Source organism: Bubalus bubalis, chromosome 14 (genome assembly GCF_019923935.1).
Source record: "Bubalus bubalis isolate 160015118507 breed Murrah chromosome 14, NDDB_SH_1, whole genome shotgun sequence".
NCBI classification, from domain to species: domain Eukaryota; kingdom Metazoa; phylum Chordata; class Mammalia; order Artiodactyla; family Bovidae; genus Bubalus; species Bubalus bubalis.
This window is the reverse complement of record NC_059170.1, coordinates 71,029,358-71,048,713: the sequence shown is the minus strand read 5'-3', so window position 1 is coordinate 71,048,713 and position 19,356 is coordinate 71,029,358. Positions and strand designations below refer to the sequence as shown.

Below are 19,356 nucleotides of genomic sequence, written 5' to 3'. Positions count from 1 at the left end.
GTCCGGGGGGTTGCAAAGAGTTGGACGCAACTTAGCAACTGAGCATACATGCAGCACTAAACCAGTTTAAACCCATGCTTCCTAAAGGAAGAGTTCGTTTGACCCTGAAACACTCACCCCACTTACAACAGCCTCTAGATGTTTGGAAGGGGGATGCTGAATGCCTCAGCCTCACCTCCACAATCTGGGGAAACTTGCATTTGAATTTGAGTCTAACCTATGCAGATTGCTGATACACACTAGTGCAGGGTCTTATCTCCTCAATGTAACTACGCTGAAGCTTAAGTGCATTTATAGTTTGGATGAATTTTTGCAGAAACCGCCTTCCATGGATGTTCCCAAAACTTTGTGCCATTGCCTCCTCACTCCTTTCCTTCCTGTCCACATCAACTTTAGGTGAACTGAAATTGTCAAAAATCCAGAAGAATGTGAAGCAGAACATACGAGACAACATCTCCTTGTTCAGTTTGGGGATAGGATTTGATGTGGACTATGACTTTTTGAAGAGACTCTCCAATGACAACCGTGGGATGGCACAAAGGATTTACGGAAACCAGGACACTTCTGCCCAACTCAAGGTGACTTTGTTTTCTGTGCCTTTTTTGGTCATTGTTCACTCGAAATCATTCAACTAGCAATATCTGATGCCTAAAAGAAGATGGCTGAATTCAAGTAAAAACTGTCATTATTTCAGCTATGTTAGTGTTCAGTCCCTTTCTCATGCGCCCCACCCCCACTTGTATATCTGCAGTAACAGTGAGATGAGAGGCAGTGGTTGATGGATACAAAGGTCCCTAGTCCCTGAACAGGTCTTGGGAAGCACCATCAAAGTTTCTTGAATCTCTCCAGTCCTGCTGCTTGTCACGGGAACTATTCTTCCTTGAAAGTACATTGGCACTGGGACTTCCCTGGTAGTCCAGGGCTTAAGACTCTGTGCTTTCAATGAAAGGGGTGCAAGTTCAATCCCTAGTTGGGGAACTAGCCAACATGCCAAGAAAAATTTTTTTTTAAAAAAGGAAAAGTATATTGGCATTTTGGAAATCAACTTTTTTTAATGCAACACAAAACAAACTGTAGCCTGTTTGTTTCCTTAAATATAAAGGATATGTATGCATCATTTGTTTATTTTGACTAAATGGACCAAGAAAAGATTAAGGAGAAGAAGAATATATTTTACCCTTCCCTCTGTTGGTACCAAGTACCATGTATCAATAGGAGGTACTGTATATAAACCTGGGAACAGGTAAGAGACAGGTTCTAATTTAGGGATATCCACCCAGAGGACTTATTATGAGTGTCCATGAGCTTTTCATGCTCATCATAACAGAAAGAAAAAGTGCTGGACTCTTGAACTCTTGTAATCTTCTTCACAAGCCCTGGTTGTCTCTATTTCAGTTCGTGTAACAACTGAGAATTTTCCGTAGCTTTCCACAGACATCTTGGAAGAATACTAAGCACTTGAAGAACCTCAGAGAAAAATGCTTCAGATTTGTAATGTGGTGTGAAATAATGATTTCTCTGTTTCTTTCTTTTTTTTTTTTTAATGAATTGTAGAAATTCTACAACCAGGTCTCAACTCCCTTGCTCCGGAATGTTCAGTTTAACTATCCCCAAACATCAGTCACAGACGTCACTCAGAACAGTTTCCATAACTATTTTGGAGGCTCAGAAATCGTGGTGGCTGGAAAAGTGGACCCTGAGAAATTGGGGCAGTTACAGAGCATCGTCACTGCAACTTCGGTACTTTTACTTTAATTCTAAAAATGTGAATTGTCTCCTGGGTACACCTTGTATATTAACAGGTTGATAGCAGAATTCCGAGAATCACTTAGGTCGAATAAAAGCAAAAAGTGAAAGGGAAGTTCCTGAGAACACCTGTGCCATCTTCCCAACTATGGTGTAAATCCTTACCTTTTTCTTCTGAAACCCAAGCCCAGACCCCAGAGGTTGGCACTGACTTCCTCTTGTGTGTTCTTTTGGATTATTCTGCATCCCCCTGCAAATGCCTGCTAGCCTGACTCACTCACAGTAGGCCCTTTAGAAAACGTGAACTGCTTAACTACAATTCCACTCCCCTGGTGTCCTTCCATCATCCAGGCCAACGCAGAGTTAGTCTTGGAAACCCTGGCCGAGATGGATGGCTTGGAGGATTTTCTATCCAAGGACAAGCATGCAGACCCTGATTTCACCAAGAAATTGTGGGCCTATCTGACCATCAACCAACTTCTAGCTGAACGGTAAGAAGACCATATGCCACAGGGATTTGCAAAAGGTTTGCTGAGGTTACTTGACGTCACAGACAAAAAGAGTTTGGAACCAAGAAAGGCAGCAAATTATTTCAGGGTTTGGAGTATTCATTTCCACTGCTTTCAAGCACTTTTGGGGCTTCCCAGATGGCACCAGTGGTAAAGAACTCACGTGTAAATGCAGGAGACATAAGAGATGTGGGTTCGATCTCTGGGTTGGCAACCCTCTCCAGTATTTTTGCCTGGAGAATCCCATGGATAGAGGAGGACTGGCAGGACTACAGTCCCATGGACTGGCAGGCTACAGTCCACAGGGTCACAGAGTCAGACATGACTGAAGTAACTTGGCATGCGTGCATGCGAGCACTTTTAAGTAAAGCTGGGTTCACTCTCTTTTTTTCTTGATGGATAACAAGCATACAGTGAAGCGTGTGATGTGCATTCATTTTAAATGTACAGTTTAATGAATTTTAACTACGTCACCCATGTCATCAGTACTGGATCCAGCTCCAGAGCACTTCTTTCATCTCTGAAGTCTTCATTCTTCTTCACACTCAAGACCTACCTCTGGCCTTGAGTAGAAATCACTCTTCTGACATCTGTTACTGTTAATTGTCTATGACAAAATTTCTTATAATGATACAAACTGTATTCTTTTGTTTCTGGCTTTTTGCACTCCATATGATGTCTGTGAGGTTCATCCATCTCATTGCAGTGGGGATCATGAATTCATTTGCATTCACTCCTGAAAATAGTTAATGTCCAAAGAGAAATTTAAGGTTATGCAATTCTGATATCAACTGAGGGCTTCCTATAGATACTGTTTCATCTCTGGCTTCTCAGCTGATTGATGTTTAAATGCTCCAATACAAAAGCTACGTTTCTAGAGCAATGTATGGTTCTTTGACCACCATCAGGATTATGGGGTGGGGTTGGGGCCGGTCTTTGGAGAGGAACTGACTGCTCCTCAGTCCCCTCCACCTATTTGATCAGATTCTTGGGAAGGGGGAGCATACTGGTCTGAATGGAGTTGGGAAAAATGAAATATAGCTGTATAACCATATTCAGAAAATCCTTGATATCAGTAAGATTATAAAACAGACACAAGATTGTAAGCTGTGGCTTTAGAGTGAGTGAGCAATGTCTCCTCCCCTTTACAAAGGCAACTGGGTAATTTAAAGGTATATAGCAAATTGGTGCTGAAGTTAAATATTGATTTTTTTAAAGAACAATCCCTTAAACAAATCAGTGGTTGTCAGCACGTGGGGAGCAGGAAGGTTGCATGGGGGTTGGGAGGGTTAGGACACTGAAACTACTCTGCTTGACACTGTAATGATGGATACCTGTTGTTATGCATTTGTCCAAACCCACAGAAAGCACAGCACGAGCATGAACCCTAATGTCAGCAGTGGACTTTGGGTGATGATGACGTGTAGATGTAGATGTATCGATCTGACACATGTACCACTTCTAATGGGAGATGCTGAGAAGGGGGAGGCTGTTGGGTGGGGGACGGGCAGGGAGTAAATATAAAATCTCTACGTTCTGCTCAGTTTCACTGTGAGTATAAAACTGCTCTGAAAAATAGTCTGCTTGGATGTGTGGTTACCAAGGGGGGTTGAGGGGGTGGGGACGGAGGAGGAGTTTGGGAGGTGGGGGCTAGCAGATGCAACCTGTTCCATATAGAATGGATAAACAACAAGGTCCGACTGTATGTGGCAGAGAACTATATTCAGGATCCTACAATAAACCATCATGGAAAAGAATATTTTAAAAAAGAATGTATACATATATATGTATATTTGTATGTATAACTGAATCACTTTGCTGTACAGCAGAAACTAATTCAACATTATAAAGCAATCATACGCCAGTTAAAAAGTATGTTTAAAAAAAGAATAAAAATAAATAATTTCCAGAAAACTCAAAAAAGAAAAAAAAAATGACTGTCATAAGGACAAGTCTTGTTAATTAAAAAAAAAACATATATTTTTGTTGTAATTGCTAATTCAATGAGGAACACTCATAAAAATAAATTTGAGATCCATCAAAAAAAGAAAATAACAATGTAAATCAACTGTACTTCACTAAAAAAAATAATAATCATAATCTGTTTAAAAAGTTCCAAGAGGGAGGCTCAAAAGGTAGGGGATATATATATATATATATATATATATATATATTAATATCATTATGACTGATTCTCATTGCTGTATGCAGTAACAAATGCAGCATAGTAAAGCAATTTTTCACCAATTAAAAAATAAAAGAAGAAATTTTTAAAAATTCCTTAAGGGTACATAACTAGGTAAAATACCAAGCTTCACGAAGCCAGCTCGTTCTGTTTTCCCTCGTGGCCCCCAGAGTCCTCGTTGACCCCAGAAGTGGCAGAGTTCGGTCTTGTGATGCTGTCCAATGTCTCTGTTTCCTGAACACAGGAGCCTGGCTCCTACAGCTGCCATGAAAAGGAAAATTACAAAGACGATCCTGCAGATGTCTCTGGATCACCACATAGTGACCCCCCTCACGGCGATGGTGATTGAGAACGAGGCCGGGGACGAACGCATGCTGGCAGACTCCCCTCCGCAGGACCATTCCTGCTGTTCAGGCGAGTCTCCCTACCTGGACAAGAAGTATTCCGGTCGGTTTTCTTATCCTGCAGCAAGGTCCTCCATCCCCTCCTCTCTCTTCCCAGTCCTGTGTCCCCAGCTGACCTTCCTGCCAATTGACCTCGGCGACAGTTTCTCGCTGCCATCTTCAAACATGTTTGCTCACTTGTCTTCCAAAGGAATTCTGAAAATCTGTGTATTCCCCTCACACATTGTTTAAATCAACATTAAAAAATCTTCACCTTCTTTAAATAGTGATAACAAATTTCATTCATGATGACACATGGAGCTGAAAGAGAACTCAGGAATAAAAATAATTCTAGAAAAACCTAGCTGAGAATCGCTGGTGTTGGTCAGCATAAACCCGATTCTTAAAATTATAAGCAGCTTCTATGGAAAAGTAAACCCAGAAACTAATGGATACAGTGTTCTCCACGCAGGCGCCCTGTATCACGGCAGCAAAGTGAGCCCAAATTCAGTCCCATCTTGGGTCAAGCCTTCGCCAGCGCCAGGGCTCCCAATGCCTGCTGTCGGCGCTCAGGTGCTTGAGTCAACCCCTCCTCCACATGTGATGAGAGGTAAGAGGATGAACCCTCTGGGATGGAACAAAGGCACCTCTCGTGTGGGGAGGGCCGACAGGTATCCGTGGAAAGGACATTCTCTTTGGAGGTTGTTCACGACACTCACGTGAACGTGCATTACTTAACAGTCTGCACATCACTTCCTTTATTGGGAAAACAGGCATCATGATTCTATACATGACTGGGTTGTTGGTGAAATGTGAAACCATCTGTAAAGAGCTAGCACTCCATAAACAGGTGTTATTATCAAAGATGATCCATCTTAGGATCAAAAATACTTGAATGTTATTTCCTGTAGAATTGCACTGTTGTTACTGTTTAGTGGCTAAATCGTGTCCACTGTTTGCAGCCCCATGGAGTATAACCCGCCAGGCCCCTCTGTCTATGGGATTTCCCACGCAAGAATACTGGAGGGGGTTGCTATTTCCTTCTCCAGGGGATCTTCTTGACTGTGAGGTGGAACCTGCATCTCCTGCCTCTCCTCCATCGGCAGGCACATTCTTTACCACTGAGCCACCTGTTCAGTTCAGTTCAGTCGCTCAGTCATGTCCGACTCTTTGCGACCCTATGAACTGCGGCACGCCAGGCCTCCCTGTCCATCACCAACTCCCGGAGTTCACCCAAACTCATGTCCATCGAGTCGGTGATGCCATCCAACCATCACTCCCCTTCTCCTCCTGCCTTCAAACTTTCCCAGCATCAGAGTCTTTTCAAATGAGTCAGCTCTTCGCATCAGGTGGCCAAAGTATTGGAGTTTCAGCTTCAACATCAGTCCTTCCAGTGAATATTCAGGACTGATCTCCTTTAGGATTGACTGGTTTGATCTTCTTGCAGTCCAAGGGACTCACAAGAGTCTTCTCCAACGCCACAGTTCAAAAGCATCAATTCTTCAGCGCTCAGCTTTCTTTATAGTCCAACTCTCATATCCATACATGGCTACTGGAAGCCACCTGAGAAGCCCATAAAACTGCATTATCATCACATTATTTGCAGGACTGTTTATTAATTTGCTTCCTCAATTTTAAGTGTATTTGAAAATTCTAGTTTTGCTCAGTGTTTAAAAATCTAGAGCTAGGGACCTTGGTTCTGTGTTTTAATGATGCCCTCTTGTGCCCAGCTCCTACACAAAATCAATTAACCAAGTGTTTACTGCCGACAGAGCATGGGCTTGATGGTGTGAGGAGTGCAGAGCAGGCCAAGACTCTGTCTGTGCTCTGCTTGAGTTGACCCTGCACGTCTTGCTCCCATACACACTTGAAGGAGCACATCGGGGTGGCTGGGAGAATCAGTTTGTAATCAGACAGTGCTGCTTTAAGTCATAGCTGTGCCACTGACTAACTCTGTGACCTTGGGCAAGTCACTTGTCCTCTGCAGGACCACAGTGAGTCTTAGTTAATATTTGCAGAGAGCTCTGTCACAGTATCTGGAAAACAGTGGCCTTTCACTGGATGGTACCCTGCTCTTCTGATTTTATTCTGGAGAACACAACTACTGCTGCTGCTAAGTCGCTTCAGTCGTGTCCGACTCTGTGCGACCCCATAGACGGCAGCCCACCAGGCTCCCCCGTCCCTGGGATTCTCCAGGCAAGAACACTGGAGTGGGTTGCCATTGCCTTCTCCAAACACAACCACTGCAGCTCCTAATGCAGACCTTCCTCTTCAGTCCCTTCAGTTCTGAGGCTCAAAGCCTGACAGTGTGAAATTACTCCTCTCCACTCAGTCACCAGATACTGTGGCTTCTACCAGATGTCTCTTGAATTTCTCCCCCGACCCCTCCCCAAACCAATTCACATAGCTAGTTCCTGCATTTAACATTTCTTGCTCGAAAGACTGCTGTCTTAGCTAGTAAATGATCTTCCTGTGTGTACTTTCTGATACTTAATTCATACTGAGACCAGTAATTGTAATATTGGGTTGGCCAAAAAGTTCGTTTGGGTTTTCCTGTAATATCGTACAAAACACCTGAATGAACGTTTTAGCCAACCCACTTAAATGGGGTCAAATCATATTACATTTATTCTCCAAAACCTTTAAAAGCTCCCCAACAGAATAAAGGTCTGTTCTGTAGCGTGGCGGTTCATGGTCTCTATGACCTACATTCTTGGTCTTATCAAAAACCCATTTTCCAGGTACCTTGAGTTACTATCCAAACAAATCATCAACTTCTCTCCCGCCATACCTTTCCCCATTCTGTCCACTCAAGGATAAAATCTCTCTCTCTCTCGTGTCTTTTACCTACTGGTCTTCCCCTACCTTCAAGACTTAGTTCAGAAGCCAACTCTTTCAATTGTTTTCTCTTTTTGGCCACACCATGGTATGCAGGATCTTAGTACCCCCGCCCACTGCCACCAACCAGGGATCAAATCCACGCCCCCTGCAGTGGAAGCAAAGACTCTCAACCACTCACCCACCAGGGAAGTCTCCACCCACCCTTTCATAAGGTCCTTCTCCACTTGCCTGAGTGGAATTGATCATCCTTTCATCTTCATTCCCAGAGCGTTGTGCTTGGGTCATTTTTATATCATTTACTTTATTCCATCTCATATGAGTGCTTGGTTCTGCCTTCATGAAAGAAAAAATGATATTCTGTTAAAGGAAACAGATTATTCATGACATTTGTGAAAGCATGGTAAGGAAGATTTTATTCAAGGGGATGTAGGTACCACTACATTGGGGTATGGAGATTGGACTCAGTCTGAACAAACCGTGGGAAAGTGGGCATTTATACACAAAAACAGGCTGGGGTCAGTGGATGGAAGATTACTAAGAGGAAGCATCAGTGGGAAAGGGGAGGTCTGGTTAAACTTACCTAACAGGGCCTCCCTGATAGCTCAGTTGGTAAAGAATCCGCCTGCAATGCAGAAGATGCCAGTTCAATTTCCTGGGTCAGGAAGATCTGTTGGAGAAGGGATAGGCTACCCACTCCAGTATTCTTGGGCTTCCCTTGTGGCTCAGCTGGTAAAGAATCTGCCTGCAATGCTGGAGACCTGGGTTTGACCCTTGGGTTGGGAAGATCCCCTGGAGAAGGGAAAGGCTACCCACTCCAGTATTCTGGCCTAGAGAATTCCATGGACTGTATAGTCCATGGGGTTGCAAAGAGTCAGACACCACTGAGCGACTTTCACTTCACTTCAGCAGGATTCTTGCTGAAGGTAGTCCGAGTGATCAGACCCCACCTAGTGGGGGACAGAGGAGGGGAGGAACCTGATGAAGATACAAAGGTGATCAGATTTGGAGGGTGGAGGATTCTAGCTAAACCTCCTTAGTAGGATTTTTGCTAAAATTGGACAATGCAGAGATGAACACAGAGGTCCAGAATTTGAGGTTGAACTTGAAGAGTTCAGGGAAACCTGAGTTTATTCAAAGAGAGAATCTTTGTCATGCCATTAAATTGTTCCTCTCTTGAAGGTAGGGACCACGACTTTTATAGCTACACCACACATTGCCTAATTCAAAGCTTTGCACGTAATTTGTTTTTTTCTCACTAAATATTTGTTGAGTGGTTAAACAAACAAAAAAGATCAGCCAAAATAATGGTGTCTGGTAACAAAGGAGTACTTTCTTGGGAATAGCTTGATCCTTGATTGCTCTTGGAATTGATCAATACTAATTTGTATGCCGACAGGTAATGTCTTTTTTATTTTTATGCACTGTGTGCTGCTGCTGCTAAGTCGCTTCAGTCGTGTCCGACTCTGTGCGACCCCATAGACGGCAGCCCACCAGGCTCCCCTGTCCCTGGGATTCTCCAGGCAAGAACACTGGAGTGGGTTGCTATTTCCTTCTCCAATGCATGAAAGTGACAAGTGGAAGTGAAGTCGCTCAGTCGTGTCTGACTCTTAGCGACCCCATGGACTGCAGCCCACCAGGCTCCTCCATCCATGGGATTTTCCAGGCAAGAGTATTGGAGTGGGGTGCCATTGCCTTCTCCGTATGCACTGTGTAAAACTATTTAAAAATACAGGTACTTTATCTATATAAACGTTCAGTGTATACACACATATGTTGCTCTTCAGTTGCTAAGTCATGTCCAACTCTTTGTGGCCCCATGGACTATAGCCTGCCAGGCTCCTCTGTCCTTCACTATCTCCTGGAGTTTGCTTAAATTCATGTCTGTTGAGTTGGTGATGCTATCTAACCATCTCATCCTCTGCCACCTCCTTCTCCTATGCATATATATGTAGAATATATATAGTGTATGTGTGTGTGCTTGGGTTTCTTCTTCCTTATGTCTTTTTAAATATTTTATTTATTTATTTGGCTGTACAGGGTCTCAGTTGCAGCATGTGGAATCTAGTTTCCTGAGCAAGGATAGAACCCGGGTCCCCTGCATTGGGAGGGCAGAGTCTTAGTCACTGGATCACCAGGAAAGTCCCCCTTATGTCTTTCTTATTCATTTTTCTCTCTAGCCAAGCACATATGGCGTGGCTACAGAATGAGTATCCACTCTGTACATAACCTAAAACCTGATGGCAGCTCCATGAGGAGGGGACAGTGCTTGGACCCTGGGTCCCTGGTGCCTGGAAGAGTACCTGGCATATAATAGGAGCCCAATACACATTTGTTCTTGTGAGATGTTTGGCAATAAAATACTGTTCAAAATAATCTTTTCTATGATTTTGCTTAGTTGCATTTTCTTTGTATATTTTCCAGTTGAAAATGACCCACACTTCATCATCTACCTGCCAAAAAGCCAAAAGAATATTTGCTTCAATATTGACTCAGAACCTGGAAAAATCCTCAACCTTGTTTCTGATCCAGAATTAGGTAAGATTAAGATATACTATATTTGAATTCGACTACTAGGTCATAGTCATTCTGTCCTATTGTTTTTATCTGGATTTCTTTCTTTCCCACCTTAATAAAAATGTTTTATATATTATATATAGGACTTCCTGGGTGGTGCAGTGGTAAAGAACCCATCTGCCAATGCAAGAGACTCGGGTTTGATCCCTGGGTCAGGGACATCCCCTAGAGGAGGAAATGGTAACTCACTCCAGTATTCTTGCCTGGAAAATTCCACGGACAGAGGATCCTGGAGTGCTATAGTCCATAGGGTTGCAGAGAGTTGGACATGACTGAGTATAGCACAGCATATTTTTCAAGCTCTGATAGTAAGAAATTAAATATATTCTTGTTTGAACTATTATAGATACAATACACTGAGTATAAACTAGCAGAACTTGTAATATAATTCATTTAAACCATAAAAAAATTATAAAATGAAAATTACAAAGGAAAAATGGTGTGTAAATCCTGAAGCAAAATAAAACAATAATTTCCCATGTTGTCACGTTTTATAAGTTTGAGTTATCGTGCCCACATGGGCCAAAAAAAAAAAAAGAAATAGCACATGGGACAGAAAAAAACTTGTGTCTTTTCCTGCAGGGATTTTGGTCAACGGACAGCTTGTTGGTGCCAAGAAGCCCAAGAATAAAAAACTCAGCACCTATTTTGGGAAACTGGGATTTTATTTCCAACGTGAAGATGTGAAGGTAGAAATCAGCACGGAGACCATCTCCCTGAGTGGGGGCTCCCGAACATCCATCTTGTCCTGGTCTGACACGGCCCACGTGCTTAATCAGAGGCAAGTACTGTTACATCCAGATTCAGATGTGACCTCGACCCATGATCCCATCAACAAAGCCAGACGTCCGTGACACAGAGAACGAAAAATCATCATTTTAAATGTGAGGAAGTCGAGGTTCAGAAAAAATTGTGTTCCTTCCTTCCCCTGCTCCTGGCAGTAGAGTCTGGGTGTTTTGGTCACCGAGTGTCTCATAGCCTAGCACCTGGTGCACAGTAGGGATTCAATAAGGACATGTTGGACAAGTGAATGAAGCCATCAGCTGAAAGCCAGTCAGCCGTGTCAGAGTGTGCTCAGAAACACAGGGTCGTTGTCTTAGAGTAATATCTTCCCATGAGTATCTGTTCATTGTTGATACAGAAACGTATACACTGACAGAATTCCAGTGCTAGGAGATACATCAACATTCTGTGATGAAAACGTTTTAAGGCTCTTAGAAAACTGGGGTGGGGATGGGGGGTTGTACTGGGCAGAGTGAAGTCATGTTAGGAGTGGGAGGGGAATGATTTGATAAATGAGTCAGTTCTAGGGACTTCACACTCCCCATGCAGGGGGTGTTGAGTTCGATCCCTGGTTGGGGAACTAGAGGCTACATGCGGCAACTGAGAGATTCCACATACCACAACAGAGATCTCAGATCCTGCAAGCTGTAACTAAGACCCAGTGCAGCCAAATATTAGTGTTTAAAAAAAAAAACAAAAACAATAAAAAATAAAGCAAATCAGTTCTAGAAACATTCATTCCTTTTTTAAAATTTTTGAGTGAAGTGCAAGTCGCTCCGTTGTGTCTGACTCTTTGCTACCGCATGGACTGTAGCCTACCAGGGTCCTCTGTCCATGGAATTCCCCAGGCAAGAATACTGGAGTGTGTGAACATTTCCTTTTCCAGGGGATCTTCCCGACCCAGGATGGAACCAGGGATTGTAGGATAATTGTTTTACAATGTTGGGTCATTAATTCCTTTTTGCCTTCCCACTAGGCTGCTTGTCTCTGTGAAGAAAGAGAAAACTGTGACTATCACCCTGGATAAAGAGATGTTCTTCTCTGTTTTACTTCATCGCGTTTGGAAGAAGCACCCGATCAATGTCGACTTTTTGGGGATCTACATCCCCCCCACAAACAAGTTTTCTCCTAACGTGCATGGGCTGATAGGTAAAGTGTCCCTGGACCGTCTGGCTGGTGTGGGACTGACCGCCCTAGGTCTTAAGCAACTTTGCCTCAAGGTTAGAACGTTTGGGTAGAATGTGGAAAAGTGACAGGTGTGGAGTGGAGGCTTCAGGGGGACCCACACTCGCACCTGAGTCTTAATTTCTGAAGGTGCCTGAGTGACACAGAAAGAGTTCAGTGTCATTGACAGAGTGTAATGTTACTGTTCAGTTTCCATAGAAATACAAAGTGCATCTTGCCATGCAGGGCCATGGGGAGAAAGCCAGATTTGGGTCAGGAATCAGAAGCAGAAACAAAGTCTGGGCTAGGACCTTTACTCTGAGGCAGAGACAAGACAGAGCAGGTGGTGTGGGGTTAGTTGGCTTGGTAACTGCAGCAGGCATTAAGCTACAGGACGTCTTTCCTTGCGTGGTGCCTTGCCCAGGAATGATTCCTCTGGGTCTCACAGGCCAGAGAGAAGAGGTCTGGCTCGGTTCATTTGAAGATTCCAGCTGGGCTCCTGGCTGAGTTCTTTGTTATCTTTCATAGTTGGCTTTCCCAGGGAGGGGTAGGTGTAGTGTTTAAGATATCAAACATCATAAGATAAACATATAATTTTAAGATATCAAACATCATAAGATAAACACATAAAACACATGATTCCTCTAACAAAGCAGTGCAGGGCGACTCAGTCATGCTACAGGCAGGAGTGTTTGCTGCTCCAGACAAGGTTTTCCCAGGGCTGGGCTTTCATCACCACTGGGCAGATAAAGAGAACAGATGAACACACTTTAAGTTTTATGCTGAAGATTTTTTTCTCACTGAAGAGAAGTGAACTGGCTTAGGAAGTCTCTGATAATGAACAGGGCTTCCAGGTAAACCTTCCCTACTTTGTAAAGAACTATGGCAATTTAAGCGTATAGTAGCATCGCTACTTTGGCCACCTGGTGCGAGCTGACTCATTGGAAAAGACCCCGATGCCGGGAAGGACTGAGGGCAAGAGGAAAAGGAGAGCGTCAGAGGAGGAGATGGTTGGATGGCATCACCGGCTCCATGGACATGAGCAAACTCCAGGAGATAGTGAGGGACAGGGAGGCCTGGCGTGCTGCAGTCCACGGGGTCACAGAGTCGGACACGACTGAGTGACTGAACAACAAATAGCATCACGAACCAACTTTGTTTTTTCAGTTTGAGCAGTGCTCTCAGGTGCTCACCTTCAGGACATTCACATTTACTTAGGGTCCATTTGATCAGCCTCATTGTCTAATGACAGCAAGGTAAGCAGCATGGGTCTGCCCTCAGGAAGGACCCACCCCTTTCCATCTGAATCTTTTTCCTCTCAACACATCTTTCTATCCCAGAAAGTCTGAGAAGGACCCCAATGCAGCTCGGATCACGTGACCAGCTTGCCCTTTTGTCGCCCCTTGAGTTGCATGTAAATAAACATCTAGACCTTGTCTCATAGGCCAGTTCATGAATGAGCCAAAGATTCATGTCTTCAACGAGCGACCGGGAAAGGACTCTGAGAAGCCAGAGGCAAGCATGGAGGTGAAGGGACAAAAGCTGGTTGTCACCAGGTAGGTCTCAGATGCGTCTTCCAGGATCAGAAGGGGCTTCTGTGAGGATTGGACTCATAGGGCAAAATGGAAAAGGTAAACACACTAGTTGTGTTTATCTGAAATTCAAATTTAACTGGCATCCTGTTTATATTTATCCCTTTTTTGGCCATGCCCCACAGCACACGGGGTCTTAGTTCCCTCACCAGGATGGAAACTGCGCCCCCTGCATGAGGGCACGAGGGAAGTCCCTAACATCCTGGGTTCTTATTTGCTAAATCTGGCAGCTTCTTCCTTGCTTTGAGCTAATCTAGAGACTATACCAGCCCTAACTGACCTTGAGAACACAGCCGCCAGCCAGTTCTCACTGCTTCCTTGCCCTCTGTGTGCCCCATGACCAGAAAGAAGACTGGCCCTGAATCCTTGGGCCTCCCCTCTGCCAAGGTAGAAGGTGCAAAACGAGAAAAAAAGAAAGTGAATTTGCACTCCTTACCTTCCTGGGACTATATTGGTCAATCTCTATACAGGTTATTTGAATTTCTAAGGACACACTGCTTATTCTCTTTCTAAACCAAGTCCCAGACTCTGTTATTTTGTACAACTTGGGGAATGGGGATGGGAGGGTTGTTAGCAGATACAGTGCTACGTGCGAACTCAGGTGTGTCCGACTCTTTGTGACCCCATAGATGTAGCCAGCCAGGCTCCTCTGTCCACGGAATTTTCCAGGCAGGGATATTGGAGTGGTTGCCATTTCCCTGGGATCTTTCCGACCCAGGGATGGAACCTGAGTCTCCAGTATCTCCTGCATTGGCAGGTGGGTTCTTTACCACCAAGCCAACAGGGAAGCCCAGAGATGGTGCTAAAAGGGGGCAGAAAAAAGAGAGGGAGAGCCTGTCTCTTTTCTGGATGTGCAGGCTGGCCCCGCCCTGGTCTGTTTCCTAACCACGCTCACGCTCTCTTGCAGGGGCCTGCAGAAGGACTACCGGACGGATCGAGTGTTTGGAACGGATGTTCCCTGTTGGTTTGTGCACAACAGCGGGAAAGGCTTCATTGACGGGCATTACAAAGATTACTTTGTGCCTCAGCTCTATAGCTTCCTCAGACGGCCTTAAAAGTTTATAGCTGGGGAAATTCTCGGTAAAAAAATAAAGTTTTTTTTTTTTTCCTGCCACCTTTGTAGTCATTCTTTGTAATCAAAACCTACCAGACACCAAGGTGGTTGATAAAACCTATTAACACAGCTGAAGAAAATAAATAACTTTGCCAAGAAGTTTTAGGATGTTGCTGTTTGCAGATGCAAAGTTGTGTCAATTGAGGCGCAGAGGAAAGCTGCTTTGGTGAGTCAAGCCACCATCTGGACAGAGTCCTGGGTTCGGCATTTACTGGGAGGACGTCACTATGGTTGAGTGTCAGGTCCTCGGCTTTACAACTGAATATATTTTTAGGTGGTCAGTTACACAGCAAGTTCAATTATGAGGTTATCTGGTGAACTTTGAACAAGAAGTCACTCACCTTAATTGTTTTGTAATAATATATATATCTATCTATCTATATATCTATCTGTCACCCAACCTTGCTAAGATACCTATGATGGTTCATCATGCTTAATCAAAATTCCCTCCTTGGTACTGGCCTCAGAGACCCTTTTTAGTCCAGGAAGACTATTAGTCAGGGCTCTGCTGAGAAAGAGAACTGGTGGGATGGCTGTATCATATATACATATATACACACACTATACACACACATACATACACAGTTGGCCCTTGAACAATGTGGAGCTTGGGGCTGCCAAAATCCCACAGTCAAAAACCTACAAACTTTTATCTCTGTCTCAAAAACAAAGGAATTGACATCCAATGACTCACCCAAGGGCAGGAGATGGAAACAGTCTGGAATGAACCAGGACTCAAACACTAGTTCTTTTGATTCCATGTAGTGTGATCTCTAATCTGACACAAACTTCTCCCCAGACTTACTTCATTTAAAGATCTGTAAATTGAAATTGTAAGTACTATATTTGGTTTTTTAAAAATCCATGCAGTTCATACCCGTGTTGCTCAAGGCTCAACTTGAAGAGCTGTTATTAGGAATTGGCTCATGTGATTATGGAGGCTGGTCCAAGTCTGATCTATAGTTATTCTGTACTTTCCTTTGCTTATAATCTTCCTTTAAATCTATTCTGAAAATGGGTATGTGTTCAAAGACCAAAGTGATAAAATTGCACTTTAGAAAAAAATTTAAATCTACATTTTTATGAAGCTTTCTCTGCATAATTTGACAAAAACCAGTTTTCATTTTAGAAGGCAGACAAAGCTACCTTTTTGGAGATACAAAACCAGTATTTGAGAAAGCAGGTGATTATCTTTGGACATAATTGCAAAATATGAAATGTATGTGATTATTTCTGTAACCTAAAGATAACCTCAGTGCTGAAGAGGTAAACAGCATTGCCTTTTAGTTCGTCTATAAAAATTGGTCACCTATGATTTTTAAAAAAAATCTACTACATCTTTTCCATTCCATTTCAAAAGTATGAATCTTAAAATGCTAATATTCAACACAAACTTCAAAAGTGGGTTCTTATCATGGCTACTTTGTAAAACATTTTTGCTCTAAAACCACTACTTTAGCTACATAAGGTTACTTCTAGTCCTAGTATTTTACATGTGCTCAGTAGTTTTACAAATAATTATGAAAATCTTGGGGTATAAATTTACATGCAGTGTATTTAGCAACACAGTCCTAGCAAAAGAAACTAGATTTAAAATTGAACCCATGTGATTAAAAACTTAAAAGTTATCAAAACTTATATTAATAGCTGGTATTTTAAAATTAATTGCCTATAATCTTATTAATACTATTCATGTGACCCTCTTGAGACTAGAAAAATGCCTTCTCTATATAATTAATTTTGAATTATAATCATGTTTTGAATTTCAAATGAAGAAACCAAATAAATGAGAATCGTTGGAAAGAAAGGAACTATGTCACTACCTCTTGACTAGTCTCTGAAAGTATACTGTGCTCAGCGATGAAGAAAAACAACTTGGTAATTATCTATGTTTGTTTATTCACTGAAGCACCTTGGAACCCATTGGTAACTGGTCAATATTTAATTTTGTATGTGGCTTGGTGGTAAAGAATCTTCCTGCCAATGCAGGTGATCCAGAAGATGCAGGTTTGATCCCTAGGTCAGGAAGATCCCCTGGAGGAGAGCATGGCAGCCCGCTCCAGAATTCTTGCCTGGGAAATCCCATGGACAGAGGAGCCTGACGGGCTACAGCCTATGGGGTCACAAGAGTTGGACACAACTTAGCGACTAAACCACCACAACAGAGCTAGGGCACGACAGGGCTCTGTGTGTGCATGCCACGTTGCTTGTTATGTCCACCTCCTGACCTCATGAACTGCAGCCCACCAGGCTCATCTGTCCATGAGATTCTCTAGGCCAGAATACTGGAGTGGGTTGCCATGCTTTCCTCCAGGGGATCTTCCCAACCTAGGGATTGAACCTGTGTCTCTTGCATCTCCTGCATCGGCAGGCAGGTTCTTGACCACTAGTGCCACCTGAGAAGCCCAATACAGGGCTAGTATTTGTCAGATTTATTCATCTTTCAGACAAAGGTAGCCTGTCTTCAATGCTTTTCCTAAGTATCAACCTAGTTACCATTAAACCAACTAGATACTGATGTCTTATTGTCAGAACCGAAACCCTTTGAGAAAAAGTGGACACTGGGTTCAGATCATACCTGTCGTAAGTTTGGGTTGTTCAATTACTGAAAATTAAACAAGGTTTCTTAGAGTTGGAATATTGATAATCCAAAGAAACAACTTTTTAAAAGGGGGGAGGGGAATTAAAGTGTCTCAGTGTGTAGTAAAAATGAACAATGAATCAGTAAGTTATTTTAGTACCTAAGGGTATGAGGTCTTATGCAAATCCTTCTATTTCCTTTAAAGGATCACTTAATACCATAAAGGGCATCTTCTCTTCAGCCTTATCCCAACTGAAAGACATATAAATGACCTCAAAGACCCCTGTAAGAGCGAAGTAGAAGTTTACCTGGCTGCCTAGATACACAAAAAATGCCTATATGCTGTAAGAGTATTTTTTATTCTTTCCTTAACACTTTTTCAGAGAATTCCATGGTGGTCCAGAGGTTTAGACTTGTCTCCTGGGGCCTGGGTTTGATTCCTGGTCAGGCAAACAAAAAAACACCAAAAACAAACAAACAAAACAAATATTTTTTCCCACTGGCAAAGTCTACAGTGGAGAAGGCGATGGCACCCCACTCCAGTACTCTTGCCTGGAAAATCCCATGGACGGAGGAGCCTGGTAGGCTGCAGTCCATGGGGTCGCTAAGAGTCGGACACGACTGAATGACTTCACTTTCACTTTTCACTTTCATGCACTGGAGAAGGAAATGGCAACCCACTCCAGTGTTCTTGCCTGGAGAATCCCAGGGACGGCGAGGCCTGGTGGGCTGCCGTCTGTGGGGTCGCACAGAGTCGGACATGACTGGAGCGACTTAGCAGCAGCAGCAAAGTCTATATGGGTGCTGTAGTTGTGTCCGACTCTGTGCGACCCCACAGACGGAAGCCCACCAGGCTCCCCCGTCCCTGGGATTCTCCAGGCAAGAACACTGGAGTGGGTTGCCATTTCCTCCTCCAATGCATGAAAGTGAAAAGTGAAAGGGAAGTCGCTCAGTCGTGTCCGACTCTTAGCTACCCCATGGACTGCAGCTTACCAGGCTCCGCCGTCCATGGGATTTTCCAGGCAAGAGTACTGGAGTGGGGTGCCATTGCCTTCTCCACTACATGGGTGACCTTTTTCTGAAATAACCACTGTAAGAGGAAGGAATATCAGGGATGCTTCCTTTAATGGCATAATGATTCAGTTACTCAGTTAACATTTCAGGGGCACTTCAGTCTACCTAATGGTGACCTTACAATGAAAGCTGCCCCATATTTGAATCCGGGGACCCCATTTTACCAGAGTAGGAACTGAGGTGTATGCTGGCAGCGGTTATAGGTTTCTCACTGAGGGACAGCAAAGTCAGGGTGGGTTTTTAAGCAGCTATTCCTGATTAGCTCATTTCCGTCAGCCAATCGTTTCATTTGAGTATCAATTCATTGAACACTGTCAGTTCCTACGCTACACCCACCTTGGGCCTATACCTGCTTCTCACCCTTTTATCTCCAGCACTTATGGCAATGGTTTACTTCTAGAGGCACTTAGTAAATGTTTGTTGAATGAATTTACTCAAAGATATCAGCAAAAACTGATAGGCAGTTAAAAGCACATAAGGGGAGGAAACTTCCTTAGTGGCCCAGTGGTTAGGACTCAGCTCTTCCAATGCAGGGGACCCGGGTTCCATCTCTGGTTGGGGAACTAAGATCCCACAAGCCACGGGGCACACACAAAAAAGCAAAGTAAATAAGTAATAAAATAAAAGAAGTACGTAAGGGGAAAATGAGCAAATAGAGCAATGGGACCCAATGGCATTCCTAATGAAGAAACCTCAAGGAATTAGGTTTCCTAAGATACCAATGCCAATAATTTTATCTGACCTCAAGTAAGCCTGTGAAAAAGAACAGCTTTCCAAAAACTGAGAAGCCAAAAACTGAGAGAAAGTACT

The 19,356-nt window shown here is 43.4% G+C and overlaps 1 protein-coding gene across 1 annotated transcript in view; it reads left to right on the top strand.

Annotated features, from left to right (window-relative positions):
- Positions 1-14,891, top strand: part of ITIH2 (inter-alpha-trypsin inhibitor heavy chain 2) — a 31,910-nt gene extending 17,019 nt beyond the window's left edge. Inside the window, exons 12-21 of the mRNA XM_025264497.3 lie at positions 397-578; positions 1,555-1,740; positions 2,098-2,237; positions 4,685-4,854; positions 5,296-5,433; positions 10,086-10,199; positions 10,821-11,019; positions 11,998-12,170; positions 13,630-13,741; positions 14,685-14,891. Coding sequence (XP_025120282.3) covers positions 397-578; positions 1,555-1,740; positions 2,098-2,237; positions 4,685-4,854; positions 5,296-5,433; positions 10,086-10,199; positions 10,821-11,019; positions 11,998-12,170; positions 13,630-13,741; positions 14,685-14,832 — 1,562 coding nt within the window. The 3' untranslated portion in view covers positions 14,833-14,891. The remainder of the gene's footprint in view (positions 1-396; positions 579-1,554; positions 1,741-2,097; positions 2,238-4,684; positions 4,855-5,295; positions 5,434-10,085; positions 10,200-10,820; positions 11,020-11,997; positions 12,171-13,629; positions 13,742-14,684) is intronic.
- Positions 14,892-19,356: the final 4,465 nt, after the last annotated feature.